At 51.6% G+C, this 16,185-nt stretch overlaps 2 protein-coding genes across 2 annotated transcripts; one reads left to right on the forward strand and one right to left on the reverse strand.

The window, feature by feature from the left end:
- Positions 1-56: 56 nt before the first annotated feature.
- Positions 57-866, reverse strand: RhiXN_09731 (ribosomal protein L9, N-terminal domain; the record flags this gene model as incomplete). Its single annotated transcript, XM_043329547.1, has 5 exons — positions 57-407; positions 463-575; positions 634-664; positions 715-753; positions 807-866. The coding sequence occupies 5 exons, from the start codon at positions 864-866 to the stop codon at positions 57-59; spliced, it is 594 nt and encodes a 197-aa protein (XP_043182381.1).
- Positions 867-1,424: 558 nt separating this feature from the next.
- Positions 1,425-16,132, forward strand: RhiXN_09732 (AAA domain protein; the record flags this gene model as incomplete). The annotated part of the gene is made up of 19 exons (XM_043329548.1): positions 1,425-2,299; positions 2,352-3,002; positions 3,061-3,079; positions 3,132-3,614; positions 3,654-3,880; positions 4,468-4,552; positions 4,611-5,132; positions 5,196-8,348; positions 8,403-13,592; positions 13,640-13,768; positions 13,883-14,074; positions 14,134-14,292; positions 14,349-14,408; positions 14,466-14,899; positions 14,956-15,188; positions 15,243-15,352; positions 15,402-15,461; positions 15,513-15,833; positions 15,887-16,132. 19 exons carry the CDS (start codon positions 1,425-1,427, stop codon positions 16,130-16,132), a joined length of 13,149 nt encoding a protein of 4,382 aa, XP_043182382.1.
- Between the last annotated feature and the right edge of the window lie 53 nt (positions 16,133-16,185).

Below are 16,185 nucleotides of genomic sequence, written 5' to 3' on the forward strand. Positions count from 1 at the left end.
ACGTCGTGATCGACAGATTGTCCTGGGTGATGAGGACTGGAATATTGTTTACAAATTTAATCATCACCTTCAATGGTGATGGTTAGAGGAACCTTGGTACCATTTCTCAAATTGATAATAGCCCTATGACTTCCTGTCGACCTGAGCTTGGAGCTCCCATCATTGAATTCAAGTAGGGCGTTGGGTGGAAGAAGCGTGAGATGATGCGAATCTGATAGCCGCTGCAATACGTCCGCCTGCGTGACGGATCCATAGATTGCCCGAGAACCCAGTGGAGCATTGGTCTGCGCATGCCGGGGGGTTGAGGCATTTTTCATTGCGCGACGGCGAAAGACTAGGTTGGGCAATTCGCGGAGACTTAATTCCAGTTCGGCAAAGTCTATATCCGGAATGAGAGGTGCATTGGGCTGAAAATAACAAACTTGTAAATTTGGTACGAGCTATGGGGGTTCATTTGCTTACGTCTCGGGGGCGCTCTAATAGTTTAGGGGTCCCTCCTCGGCGGATGTAGGCTGCGAGGCCCATGGGGTATAGTTGGTTTCGCATGCGTCCGGGGTTGACCGTCTGTACGGAGCCTATGCGTTTCTGCGAATCAGAGATGATCGGGATAAGGAAGGACTGATAAGTACTCACCAAAGGCTCCCAATCCTGGGATGTCTGCCGTCTTTCTGGGGTTGTCAAGTCTTATACAGGTCTAAATATTAGGGTACTTACGAGCTGTACCTCGATTAATCTGTGCCTGTGAGTATACCTCTGGAACATTATTTAGTCAGATACATTTTGGGGCTGGGGTACTTTGCACTCACGGCAAGCCGTGTGGGTGATGGGCGAGGAACGAGCAATAGGCTAGAGCTTAGGCGAGGCATGGTGCCGTGGGTGAGTATCTTGCTCATTTTGGAGAGAACAATTCCGATTTGGCAGGAATACCCAAACGATGTACTCCCGAACGATGGGGCAGTGGAAAGGAGATAAACCCGCACGTGACGACCTCATTTATACATTTGTTCTCGCCTTAAATCTCGTGCATTCTCATACTTCAGTAGTCAGTCTATCTTATATTTCGCGACCAATTCAATTCTCTGAGCCCCGTTTTACATTTCGCCGCAGGATTTTACCTCGAATGCATGTAGTTCGTTCAGCACAATGCCACAATTTAAATCAAAATTTCTCACGTGATTTGGTGGGTGGGGAGCCTTCCTCTTTTGACCGTACGGTAGTGGCACATCCGTCAAGTTTGGGGTCTCTATCTCTATCCTGAGACCTGGCAAACCATAATTCGAGAGAATCATAATTATTGAGCTTCTGCTGCGGCAAATAGCCACCATTTCTTCTGGATCGAAAACGACACCGTAATCGGATCGTATCACCAACTTTCAGTAGCTGGAGCTTTGTGTTTCCCTTGGAATGATTTCTGGTCGCCCGTCATGCTCGCCGAAGTACTCTTGATTATGTCCGGCCATGCATCATCACTCCTTGAGCCTGATGGTACAATTGCACCTGCTTTCGCCCCTCTTCTGCACCCAGGTGAACAGCAAGTACTCAAGGAACTCGCAACCCTGGCATCGCAGTACCGTAAATTAAAACAAACCTGCCCCATTCTGGGCCAACAGTCCCAATACATGTCCAGTTTATGCGCAGCTCTTATTGAAATTTTAACAGAGTACGAGGATCTGGTTGTCGAAACCGAAGCTAGGATACTCAAACGCGACTCCGAGTTGGTAGCAAACGCAACAGTTGTACCTCTTTCCGCGGTCAAAGCTACTTTTTCTATTTGGAACGTGCAATTCGCCGCGTTGTGTTTATTGATCGACCAATTGGAGGCTGGACCACCTGGATTAGACGGAACGAGATGGCCCCCTGGTCCACTGATTGACCTATTACTCCAACGAGCGAGAACGGGTGTCCAACGTGTTGCACATGTAATCAATCGACTTGCGCTCGCTGTCCAACGTGTTTGGAGGAGCCATCTTCTCGCATTCCTAGTCCATGGAATCCTAGATGCTGCAGACCCGCTCGCCCGCGTTGCAGACGGCTATAAACTTAATCCAGAATGCGTTCCTTCGTGCGTGACCCCTCAAACGCGCGAGGCGATTGCGTATATCGGGAGAGCTGCCGCTGTTGTGGGCGTTGGTGTACCTAGGCAATTAGCGATTGTACATGCGAGATTGGTGGGGAGGGTTTTGCCCCAGGATAGGTATGCGTTTGATGGGGCTGTCGAGAGAATCAAGGGGAATATCAGTGAATGGTTGTGGACTCGAGTATTGACAAAGGCAGATGTGATTGGTGCTGTGGAATGTTTGTGAGTCCCTAATTTTTCTTTTTCACTAGGTCAATTCTCTAATGCTGCGTAGCGCAAATTATTTCTTATTACGAAATGGAGAGTTTGCACTCGCTCTACTTCGAGAGATCGAGCGTTTAAAGACATCCAGACTTTCCGCAAAACCTACTTCTCGAACCTCGAGCGGGTTAATTCGTGATACCGACCTTTCATTGGCTATCTTACGCGCGTCACTAGGTACATCGGCACAAAACGACCCAAGCCTGGACAGTCTACGTTTTACTCTTGTGGATGGCCCGCTGCGGCCGCTGCTTCCACCTCCATCTGCTGCGCTTGCCCCAAATAAATCTACAGCTTACAATGGATTGGTGTTATTCGATGATTTGCTCCTCGGGGCGAGGGCGACGCTATCGCATACGCTTGCTTGGCCCTTGGATTTGGTTCTTGGACAAGCAGAGCTCCAGGCTTACGGTGCTGTATTTGCTTACCTGAGTGCATTGAGGAGGGGGCATGTTATGGTACTGGAATGCTGGGGTACCTTGAGTGGATCCTGGAAGGCTAGGAAGAAATGGGAGGGAACGTATGCACGGAGAAAGGCTAAAGGGAAGGGCAAGGCCGCGGACTTGGATCACATAGATGCGGAGGATGAGGCGAAAAGGAGTAGGTTGGTCAAATGCGCATGGGGAGTTGTCAGGGAGATGGTCTGGTTTTTGGACACATTTTGGTGAGTTACATCATTAGTTAAATATAACCTAATATTAATTTCATTAATTCCTTTTTAGGGGTTATATAATGACAGATGTATGGTCGGAAGCCTGTATATTTGATTTCTGTCTCACACAATTTGTTTTAGGTTATTGATGTACAATATCGCAAGCTACATGCACAACTCCGGCCACAACGCACTCTTTCCAATTCTAACCGTCGAAGCTCGACTACAACACGCGCAACAACACGCGCAGGCTCTCCCACATCCACTCATTTTGGGCCCAGCCCCTCGACCCAATTTGGTCCTTCGGCTTCATCCACACAGGGATTAAATTTACGAGGGAGCGCATCTACTACTCAACATGAAACTCTTGATTTTTCAACCCTCCGGACACTACACGCTACCTATCTCGCAAACATTGTATCTGGGAGTTTGCTCGGGCATTCGGGATGCGCGTCGCTTGTTCGCGTAGCTCTGGAAACATGCGAGCGGTTCGTGGGGATGATTGAACGGTGGGGAGGTGACGTTCTTCCGGGAATGTTAGAGGAAGGCAGTGCAGGGGTAGGAGGTGCACTTCTAGATGAAAGACTGAAAACCATCAAAGAGATCGATGAGGCAAGTCCAGACGTGTTTGTCTTGGATTTTTCGGACTGAATGCTATTTCAGACGTTCCATTCGCACCTCGAGGCGTTTTACGAGCAGCTGTCCATGTCACCTGGGCAGGGGGTTGATGGGTCGACTATTGCAGGAAATACGTCGGCCTATTTGAGGGACTTGTTCCGGCCTCGTGGAAGGGGTGGCAAGGGTATGACTGGGGCTGAAGAGGACCGGCGAACAGTAGAGCGATTATCGCTCAGGCTCGACTTCAATGCCAAGTTTTCCGAGCCTTATGGGTATGGGTACAGTAAGCAGTTGGGGATCTTGCAGCAAGGTGGACTGGTTTGATAGCGTTGGCGCATGTATGTAACCTATTATACCCTCGGCCGTATTTCCATTAGTGGGTGACGACAGTGGGATGATCGGCGAGCTAAAGCTTGTTTCACGGGTCACGTGACTAAGGGTTGCATCCTGTTTGCGGCCACAAACGTCGATTGACTGGCGCTACTGTTCGGGAGTGTGCCTTGACTTGCGTTGCTAGATTCCGACCATCACTCCCGCCGCCGAGGCCTCAGTTGCCACGACCGGGATACTCTGCGAAATTGCCTTGTGTGCGCCGCGCTCGTTGTTGGTAACTCATTGGTTGAAATAAGGGCCCCGGCGGCTGTTGTCAACCAGTACCGCGGCTGATTAGGTAGTAGCCTTAACATGAGCACACCTGACCCAGCCTGGCGAATCAAAAGTATGTTCTTATTTTCTCTTTTCTCACACGATGGCTGAGCCTCGCACAGGAACACCGTGTCCATTCTATCAGGCAAGCCAATAGATCCGTGTTTTTCCGCGTTGCGCTGACACACCTAACCACGTCCTCTTAGTCCGGTAGATGCATCTTTAAACACAAGTGCAATTTTATCCACGACGGAGAGATTAATATGCGGCGCCCGGATATACGAGCACATGCTCCGGTGGTATGTTCCATTTCAGACTTAGCATCCTTTGTTACTGAGACGAGACGCTGTTGTCCAGTACCGTCGCACCCCGGAAAACTCGGTCGATTCATTTAGTTCGTCAGAGGAAGATGAACCGGTACAAGAACACCGAATCGACGAACATTCGGCCGCGGCACCCTCGCTCATATTCTCCAGCATCTATGGGCCTCGACCCAACTCTATCAACAGACTACAGCTCACCAATGTCGACCTGCCCGTCTCTCCCGAGAGTCTCCCTCATACACCTCCACGAACAAGCCGACCTACCAGCCACCACTCGACTCACAATCATGTCAACATCACCTCTCCTACCCCCTCACGACCGCTCTCATCATCACTCGGAATTGGAATAGGCGGACGCGCCCAAGGGGGTCTTGCAGAAGTATTTACTGCAATCGCAAACACCCAAACCCTGGCCCAATCAACAACTCTTCCGCCCAGTTCGGCAGGGTCGCTTCCTTCTCCGTTGAGTCTATCCCCCAAATCACCTGCCAATGGTGCCCAAGAAATCATCATCAAGGACGAGGGCTATTCATTGGAACAACTGCCATTCAAGCTCGTATGTCTTTTCCTTTACACATGCTTGTTTTGAATTCAACTGAACCCTGGCTATAATTCGTAGGCTCTTTCAAATCAATCCTCCTTGCTTCTGAACCGAACGTCTCGCGCTGCTCAACGTCGCTCATCTACATTTTCACAACAAGACACACCATCCAGCTCCGGTGCAGATATCGAAAAACGTCCGACTAGTTTAAGCGTCCCGGAACGGCTAAGCACAGGTTCATTGCCGAAGCATCTCGGAGACCGCCCCATTTCGGTCACCTCAGTTGAACAGATCGAGGAGGAAGGAAAAGTTGACGACGAACAGGATGAAGAGGAGCAAGTGATTGTAGACGAATCGCCATCATTTGAAGCGTTGCAGCCATATCCAAGAGATGTGAGCACTGAGCCTAGCCCTGATCCGACAAGGCAGAACTTTGTCCCCCCTGCGCCTGTTCCTCCCCTACCTCCTGGTAAGCACTATTCGTTCATATATGCAAACATAAACCGACGTATTGCCCCGTGTCAAGCACAACCGTCCAAGCCTCCTGTTCGGAACGATAGTTCCAGGCATATCGACCATGAGCTCGTCATTGATGAGCTAGAAGAGCGACTAGGCGTTTCACCTACACGACGCCGACGCGCCCGCTCTAACGCCGTCCCTAACCCTATCCCTTCGGCCGTTAGCCCTAACCGTTCCACGACACAACCTACCGGCAAATCAGCAGACGCAATATGGGAACGCAAACAACCTATCGAGATACCAAAGTCAGCTGTCAATATGGGTGTTGCGCGAGACATGTTGGACGTCATGTTTTCAAAGAGGAATCAACAACAGGAGGAGAGGATCGAGGAGGAGAGTTCGGACGAGCATGAGAACGAGCAGAGTTTCTTGCCTGTTGACTGGGACGTGGGATCTATGGCAGGGTTGGACGAGGAGGATCGATTCGAGAAGCATGATGACCCTGTTCGTCTAGAGCCAACCATGGTCCAGGTTGCTGCACGCAGCGATTCAGTTGCCACACAGCGAGAGTCGACTACTACACGACGCGAACCGGCCATTCCCCAGGACGAACCAAGTGCAGAAAGTCGTAAATCCATTACTGTACATCGCGAATCAACCTCCTTGCGTCCCGAATCAACCCCTGTGCGTCCCGCATCAACCATCGTACGTCGTGAGTCAACCTCTGTACATCGCGAACCGGCCCCCGTGCGTCGTGAATCGATCTCCGTGCGTCGTGAATCTGTTGGTGCACAGCGTAAATCGGCGCCGCGCGCGTCCATTCCAGTTCCGATCTCTCAACCTAGCCCGCCCATTCTCCAAGCCGAGGCGCATCCTCAAACACCGAGCACCCCATCTACAGAACCGGAAACTCCCAACACCCAGCTCACTCAGAGCACTCAGCCCACTCCTCAATCCGATCACGAATTTGACGAGGCTGACACTGATGACGAGCATCCAGAAGACTTGGCGGACTTGATAGAGGCGGAACCTGTGGTACTGAGCACCCCGCGGAGCGTTGTCTTAAGACGAGAGGTTGGAAGAGAAACGAGTTTACCTTCAAGGGCGGGCACTAGCACTGGAGCTGGCACACCTGGTTTCTGGACACCTAGGCATGGAAGTGTGGTTGGTGGGAGTGGGGGACTACAAGTCATCGAGTCGCCAACTGTTGAGCAAATTCAACCCGAGCAAAGTCAATTTGAACAAAGATTATCGGCCGAGCGAAACTTTTCGACACCGAGCGAACGTAGACTGTCAGTGGAGCAAAACCGACCAACATTAATCGAGCGACGACGATCATCACGATTAGCTTCCATCGAACGCAGGCAATCAGCACAATTAGCTTCCGCCGAACGAAGGCAATCGACTAGCTCACGACGACTCGAAGACATTACACAAAGCACGGTTAGCGAATCGACGTTGAACACAATAGGTGGACAGACGGAGAATGAATCACCCGTGAGTAGGCCTCTGGTTTCGAATCGCGATTCGGTTTCTGTGCCTGTTTTGGGTTCTGTTCCATCCACGGGTAATGGTCTGGGTTCGGATTTGAGTTCTTCCCCCTCTGCTCCTTCTCCTTTGGGGTCGGATTCAGGCAATGATTTGGGTTTGGGTGTTGATTTGAGTCCGGATCCTGTTTCGCATTCACCTTTTCTTTCTACTCCTTTGGATTCAATTTCTTCTTCGGGCAATGATTCGGGATTGGGTTCGAATTCGGAATCCGGGTTTCCATCCGTCGTGCCGACTCCGGAGCTCCCTGTTGCACTCGCTTCAGACCCCCATGGGCCTGCTCCTGCATCTCCTGTTGCGGGTACTACGTTAGCCTATCCAAAGCCTCAGGTCGAACCTATTTCGGAACCTTCTATTTCGACCCACTCGCCGATTAGTTCACCAGAGCCCGAAGTTTCGAATCCCATACCGCCTACTAAACCGGTTACTCCCGAGTCGGCGCCTCAAACCAAGCTCGGTACGGCATCTCGGGCCGATTTAGGCCTCGAGTCTGTTCTGCCGGAGGCCAGGGCCGAGCCTGTGGAAGTTCTGAAGGATCCCAGTTCTGTGCCTAGCGTCGAGACTCTACCTCCGTTACCTCCGCTCGTTTCAGAATCAACTTCTGCGGCTGCTCGGGTCAATCCGAGCCTTGTCGCTGGTCCAACCTCTCAGGACGATCTCTCCTCACCTCGTTCTGTTGATGATGATCCCTCTCCGATCCCTATTCATGCTTCGAAGCCAAGCGGTGACTCCATTGAACCAATTCGAGCAACTCCGCATGCGGACGGTCCTGATTTAGATTTGGGACGTGTTGTGTCGAGATCAAGCAGTGACGCGGTGGGGCTCAGCGCGCCTGAACGTGGGGATACATCTGAAGATGCACCTCAAAGTGTGGCAAAGGATTTGGACGATATAGCAGTCAAGAGAGAGATCAAGGATGAGACCAAGCAACCGAACGTCGTGGTAGCCATGGGGAAGGACGCAGCCGAGTATTCGGGCATAGCGATGGTTAATGAAAAGAGCACGGCCAGCATCGAGGCGGTACACGAGGACCCGGGAAGACCCACGGGATACCATGAGGACAATCATCAAAAACTGGCTGAGGAGGGGTCTCAGGTCATCAATACAACTATCCGCCAAGGCACCGTCGAAGGCGACTTGGTGGCGTCGAGCGAGGAGTGGGCTGTGGTGCGAGATTCACCACGAGAATCATTCAAGGACGCCAATAAAGTCATTGGTGGCAATGTGCGTATATTATGGCCGATCATACTCATTGTTATTAACTAATGGATGGCCTAGATTATATCTGCACCTATTCATAGCAGCGGAGATTTCGATGCACGGGCGCTTGTTTCAGACTCAGAGCCGGAGCCAATGCAGGACTCTGTCCTTAATCCCACATGGCCGCCGTCAAATGACCTGGAACCCGTGCCAGAAGAGCCAGAGTCGGTTCCTGTTGTGGTGCGATCTGCGGGGGAACGCGAAATCGAGTTTGAAACCCAAGCACGAGCTGAGTCTCCGACTCCCGCCAAGCTTCCAGAGGGTAGACAAGTCCCGGAGCCCGAGGAGCCCTCCAGGACAGAGACACCAAGGTCTTCAGAAGGCTTGGTCACTGCGAAGGCGGTATCTAAGGCGCCTGTGTCCAGTCAGTTGGTCTCCCCTGTGGAGTCGGATGAGGCAGCTGTGGTGGAAGTCCCCCATAATGAATACGTAGCTGAGGTAGCCGAAGCGATCGATGAATCAATCACGAACATCAAACAGGCGTTACCAGAGTCAACTTCGGCAGAGATACACGAGGGACCCGAAACATGGCAAGAGATACAGCGAGAGATACGAAAGGAAGTGCAGCATGAAGTACGACAGGAAGTAACGCCGGTCATGGTGGAACATGATGGAGCGAACTCAGGTAGTCAAGAGGTCCAAGAGGATACACGCAGGCGATCGGAGGCACGGCAAGGAGTACATCGGGAAGTCCAACAACACGTGGAACAGGAAGCGACGTTGGTGGGGATGGAGCGGGGCGAAACGAGCGTAGATATACAAGGCAGGCAGGAGGATAGGGGTGGTGGAGAGACAAGGGTTGAGACCTTATCTAGAGTCTCGACGAAGCGTAATTCGACAACCAAAGATGAGGAAGAAGTCCAAAGCGAGGCTTTGAGTCAAAATAAGCCGAAGCTTAGCGTTGGGAGCGCGAACGGTTACGAGGCTCAGAAACCAGTCTATGCTGCCATACTTGATGATCCGGGATCGGTGACCGAGCAGCCAGCAAGTAGGAATGACCCGGAGGAACAGTCAACACCGGGGCCCTCGGTATCCTTAGGTACTCCGAGATTGGACTCAGTGCCAGAAGTTGCTCGCCCCGAACCTCCGTTATCTTCTCTAATCGCTATTCCCACCGTTGCCCCTCTTCCAGCCTTGCTGCCGTCAACATCAATACCAGACAGAGAAGAGGCAATAATTGGACCAGATGATACCGACTCATTATCAGAGCTTGAGGAAGCATTTGGTGTTCGCAGCCCTGTTGCGCTCGAACCCTCACCTCCAGTCGCACCGCCCCAGTTACCTGCACCTTCATCTCCTCCTAGAATTCCGGCCCCTTCACCTGCCCCGATTCATTCAAGCCCCTCAATCTCCGAGCAGACCCCAGCTCCCGACCCCTCAACAACCCTCCAGCACTTTCCAGTACTCCCATCATTTACTCCCATCGCACCGCTCTCACCGATCTTGCCTTCCTCTCTATCTGCATCACCCTCGGTGTCTGAACAACTCTCTTCGCCAATCTCTTCCTCGCCACCTACAACGTCTTCTCTTCCTGGGTCTCCATCGCAAATAGTGCCTGTCGTCCCGCTGTCCCCCATCTCGGTACCCGAAGTCTTGCCGTTGGGAATACGGCCTGTACAATCATCGACAAAGACTCCTTCAGAGGATGAACCTTCCGCCAGCGACAATTCTTTCATGTCGCTTAGAGTTTCGCTTCAGCCTTCACCTTTGGAGCCCAGGGAACTTCCTCTTCCTGAGCCGCTCTTAGAGCCCGAGCTACCCACCCAGGCCATCATATCGAACGAGCCGGAGTTGCCTATACCACCTCGCTACCTTCCACCACCGCCTGTGCTGTCCCCGCCTTTGCTACATCAACTCGAGGCGGAGTCTAACCCAGAGCCCAAGCTTGAGTATGGTCCTAAAATCGATCTCAAACCTGAAATCGAGTCTCAACTGGTACCTGAAGTGTCAGCGTTGCCCGAATTCCGTTCGATTGAGAACCTGCCCTCATCACCTCGGACCAACCCAGCTAGAGTGGTCGAGTCAATGTCTCTTGAACACCTTGCTCCTGAATCGGCTGTCGATGTAGTTAGTTTGATCGCTCCTGGGCCAATTACCCTAGAGCCGCCCATGCTCGATTCTCCTTTACTACCTGATTCGTCCTCGCTGCTTGACCCTCTTTCACCCTTGCCATCAGACCATGCTCTCGTGCTACCAGACACAGCCCCTGCACCCTTGTCATCTCGAGAATCGGAGACTGTTGCACCAGATAGGCCATCTCCACTAGCCGACCATCCTCGATCGACTGAATCTGCCTTCTGCGAGTCCGTCGTGGCCCATGAGCCTACTGCATTACCAGAGTCTTCCTCCGAGCTCGAGCATTCTTCTTCTCAACCTAACGTAACTGCCGTGGTTCCACCGTTTAAAATCTTGCCATCCTCCAAGCCCACTGAGTCACCCGAAGCCTTTCCGCCACTCGCAAGTTCACCGTCATTTGAGTATGCACTTCCGCCATCTCCGGTTGCTCCTTTACCTGTAAACAATACTCTCTCCCAGTCCCTTGTGGCTGAAGAGTCCAGTCCTAGGCCCGGAACGCCTCCTACAGTTGAACCACCGCTACTGCGTGATCCCTTGCCACTACTTGATAACTCATTGGCACCCGAATCCTCTTCTGTGCAATCCACCACCTCATCTCCTGAGCCCCCAAATTCCGATTTATCCAAGGACCCCCACCCTCAGTCCGAACTCACTCACCTGCCGGCAACACTCGAACCATCTGAATCCGCGGCTTCCAAGATCGAGCCCTCTCCCGAGTCATTCAAGCCCGTTTCCTTGCCTGATTTGTCTACACTACCTAATTCTAGTCCACAGTATAATTCTCTTTTACCTAATCCTAGTCCACCTGATGTATCCATACCACTAGAGCATTTGTCACCTAGATCGCTTTCGTTTTCTGAACCCCCCACTGGGCAAGCCGAGCTGCCTGATCCCTCTTCATTGCTTGATCCTTCTACTCTACCCGGCTCCTCTTCATTAATTAGTTCCTCACCTTTTGATCCTTCCCCATGGCCTGGGCTTTCGGTAACGCCGAAACGATCCCCGTCCCCTTCGTCACCTGATTCTCCTTCGTCAACTCATCGTTCGCATTTGCTTAACCTTTCTCCCTCACCCAAATCCACATCATTGCCCGATGCTCCTTTATTGGCTTCACATTTCGTGGAGTTTGCCTTGCCTCCGACGGAGGATTTGCAGGGGCCTGAGCACTTCTCTGAGCCTCAGCCAGAGCGCCTGGGTGGTTCTCTAGAACAACAGGAACCTCAGGTTACTTCTGATCGTCGAGATATTCAGGGTGCTACAGATTCTCTGACGCCTTGGGGCTCTTTGCGATTCAATAGGTCTCCAGGGTTGCAGAGGACCTCGGATGATGAGCAGCAATTGCCCAAATCCTCGCTACTATTTGACTATATCTCGCTTCCTCCTGATTCGCCGTCGCGCTCTTATACACCTTCGCCCCGGCTTGCCACATTGCCCGAGGACTCGCCACTGCTGCAATACGCTCCGTCTTCGGGACCTGTTCGGTCGGCGGAGCGTGCTGAGATGCCAGAAAGCGAGGGGTCTCCCGATAGGGCCGACTCACTCAGGCAGTTAATGAGGGCCAACCCCCTCGCGTCATTAGAGCACTCAGACGAGCCCCAAAGCCCTCCGATTATAGGAGGCGCTCACTTGTCGCAACGGTCCTCCTTGTCTGAAATCCCTTCCTTGTCTGACTTTGCACCCCTCCCGCCACGCTCTGACACTGCTCCACAGTATGTCCGCACAGCAACTTTGGCTAGCGAGCCACGAGCCTCTTCGGAGCCTTCTTCCAAACCTCGACCCCGGTCTCAATTGAAACCTCTCCGTCTCTCGCTCATGCACGGACTTGGTACCCCATCTCCCAGCGCCATCATCACCCCTGTTTCAGCAAATACGGCTACCCCATCTCCTAGCTTCAGATCCGATGCCGCAACGCCAACTCCAACTGCAATGTACCCCACTCCCTCGTCGGCACACCCCACACAACTACCCGCGAGACTGAGATCTGCGACGCAATCGCCTCCGCCCACGGAGGAAATGGTGGACAATGATTCCATATCTGAATTTCTTCCCAAAACCAGTGGGGCTGAATCAGTCTCATGGTTTGGGTCGAAAAAAGGTGTCAAGCGTGGAACCTTGAGCGCTTCCAGGCAGTCATTCAGGCGATCCGTTCATGAAACAGAGCCTACCTTATCCATGCGCGATGCGACAATTACTAGCCCAGGACGAAGCTCCGCGTCGGTGGTGGTAGAACGAATAGAGGAATCATCCCCTCAGTCTCCTGGTGCGTTGGCCGAGGACGATGACGTGAGACCTCTGCCAATGATCTGGGATGACGAAACTGAAGCTGGCTCGAAAGCTGGCTCGAGTCGGCAAGGGACTCGATCACCCACTCGGACTATTCCTATGCTTGATAGTTTCCCACCAGATTCAGCCTCCATTGAAGTTGCACCACCTCTCAAGTCTCCTGATCGATTGGACACCGTGCCTAGGTATCCCACATTTGTGAACATCGGAGGCAGTCCACGTCTTTCTGAGGCGAAACCACCACCACCATCTCCACCCGCTGTCTTGGAGAACGTTTCAGAGTCTCACAATATTCAACCATCAGAGGTTGAGCCAGCAGCCCTCCGTAGCCGAAAATGGGCCGATACTGTTAATCAGGATTCTATTGGGAGCCTACCCGATTTTAGTGCTCCGGCGCCTGGCACCCAAATGCTAGATGTGCAACCTGCTGAGGCTGACGAACCGCATACACCCAGAACGCACAAGGACCGGCTGCGTTACATGCCAATACCAAATACCGCCCCGCTCTCTATCTCTCCCCGTCGCGCCTCGCCTTCAATGATGCAACTTCCACAAGAAGGAAGCACGGAGTCGTACGAACAGCAAGGCGAATACGATCAAGATGGAATGTTATCGTATGCTGCGCCGCATATGGCTCCGTTGGATTTGCGTTTGCGAATGCCAAGGAGAGAGGGAACCACTGGTCCTTGGATGACGGAACACTTCACCAATTCGCCATCAAGTTTCCACAGTAGCCAAGTTGGGAGCATGCATTCGGCTTCAAGCAGCCTATCAACTGGGTCAAAGGCAATGGACATTCGCCGAAGTATTTCCTTCAACAAGTTGATGAATGGACCTGTGCATGTAGAAGTAAGTATTGCACTTCCCGTACTAAATCATTACTAACCGTGATCCAGGATGGAACATTCGGAAACCCTGGACCTGGTCCAACCACGATGATGACTTACTCGAAACGAGGCCAACCAGTAGAGACTTTGGGCTCCCCGATTGTCTTGCAACCATCGTCACTTGAGCACGCTCCAAGTGTACCGAAAACACCTCAACATCATGTTCCTACTGAGATGATTGAAAGAACATCCAGACAGGCGAGTTTTACGCATCTTTAAGCTGTGCTCTAGTTTCTCATATGTTGTTTACAGCCCTCTTCAACGAGCCTAGATGCAACACCTCGCAAGTCAGACGACTTATTATCACTGAAGATCTCCCCAGCGCAAATTGCTACGGAGGCTGAAATGAACATTCATCCTGCTACTCCCAGTGTATCAACACAGTCCCCTATTCAAAACCATGGTAATGAATTCTCGCCCGTGGAACAGCGTACCCCATACAAGGTCAGCTCGAGAAAACTAAACAAATCCACGATTGTTCACTCATGCATTTCCCCCGTTAGGCCTTGTCCTTATCTTCCCCAAGCCCTGGGCCATATCCTTCGACTCCTTTGACCGCTCCGTCCCCCCTGCAAATCCTACGACGAAATTTGATGGCACGCACCAGTCCCGAATCCCCTCGATTCTTGTCGCCTCAAACCAGATTCACCAATCTACCAGAGGTAAGTGGTACGTTACTTGGTAATCGGCTTTGACCAACACTCCTTTCTCGTTCTAGTCTCGACCGCCTCGGCATCAGCACCACGCCTCAGCATCACTCGCTCCATCGACTCGCCCGGTATGTTATAGTTAGCACCCCATACTAAGACCAAACTTGACACTGTTGTGCATATAGCGAGACGAATTCCATAATATGCCTATGTCTGCACCAGGCCCTCGAGATCGACGCTCATTGACCCCAAACACTCGCTTCGCTGCCACGCCTTCAATTCCGGGATCTCCTGCGCAATCAGTTCACTCAACAATATCTCAGACGAAGCCCCTGCTGTTCTTCGCGATCGCCAAAAACTCTGCTCAGGAAGTTGAGAGGCTCTTACAGGACGGCGAAGTGAAGCCTGATGACAAGGCCGGTCCAGAAGATCTTCCTGCACTCGCTTTTGCTCTAGCGAATGAGCAATTGACCGACAAGACCCAAATTGTGAAGAGCCTTCTCAGCCATGGCGCTGACCCTTCCTCTGTACTACATCGCCAAACGGGCTCCGGGCAGTTTGACGACGCAGATCTAGCCCTTACGACGCGTATTGAACAAGGAATGAACCCTGCCATTCGGTAAGACCGCTTTCGAATTATTGACACGCCTAATTATGACCTAACCAATTTCCCAGGTATTATTTGAACAGAAAGCAAATGACCATCCCCGCTCCTCAAGCAGAGTTACTCGAGAAGAACAACTTTGGTGGACTTACTCGCGCCGGCTTCAGCATCATCGGTCAAGACGCAGCTCTAGAGGAGCTGATCCGAGTCGTGGCTGGACACTGTCGACGAAAAGCGCTTAATCCTCTGGTAGTCGTGTTTTCCGGCGGACCGGGTTGTGGGAAGAGCTTGCTTGCATCGAAAAGTAAGTCCCCCCGTTTGCACTAATTATATTTTTTTATCTAATTCTCGAACATAGTTGGACCCCTGCTTCATGTCCCTTACTTTACTATCAATATGACCAATCTTCGAAATGAAGCGGCTTTGTTCAATTATATATCTATGACTACAAAAGTTGGGCAGCCCAAGGTACTTGCTCATTTATCAGATTGCATAAAAGTTATTTACCCGAACCTAGATTCCGCTCATGGACTTTTTGAGGGACAACCAAGGTCAAAGATGCGTTGTCGTGCTAGAAGTAAGTTCGGAGAACGAGTCCCCTAAGAACTCGTATTGATTGTCTTTACAGGAAATCGAGAAGGCTGCAGACAAGACGGTGTGGCATTCGTTGCTTATGCCGTGGGAATTAGGAAAAGCAACGGTCATTTCTCCCCTAAATAACGAGCAAATCGATATCGACACTTCCCAAGTCATTTGGATTGCTACTTCCAACTCCGGCGACGACGCGACGCTCAAGTTCTTCGCTGAGAGATCTAGACCTAGCGATCGTGGAGAGTCAGCGCTTGCTCGTTTAGCTCATAACCCCCGACCCAAAGAGGACAATTTTACCAGGAACGACTATCTGAAGTTGATGCAAGCAGTCCGGAAACGACTGGGTGAATTACTTGGCGTATGTTTACCCTCTCCCCCCACAATACTCTCAGTTAATGACATTTTGTCTAGTCTTCGATGATTTCGCGTGTTAGCAGCGTACTTCCTTTCTTACCTTTCACCGAAGATGAGGTGTATGCGCTAGCTTCCGAGTCTCTTTCGGCTATGCGCGCAGAGCAAAAAGGCGATCAAAGTTACGATTCTGTGGACTGGGATGAACTTCTTCAACAGGCGGTTGGAGAATACATTCCGGGAGAAGGTGCACGATCAGTTCATCGGGCAGTCCAACGTGCTTTTGACGAAGTTGCGGAGTGGTAAACTGTGATTATATGTTTTCGTTTGTTTATGTAATGAGATTTATGGCGCTTTCC

The sequence above is a fragment of the Rhizoctonia solani genome, chromosome 8, assembly GCF_016906535.1.
Source record: "Rhizoctonia solani chromosome 8, complete sequence".
NCBI lineage: Eukaryota > Fungi > Basidiomycota > Agaricomycetes > Cantharellales > Ceratobasidiaceae > Rhizoctonia > Rhizoctonia solani.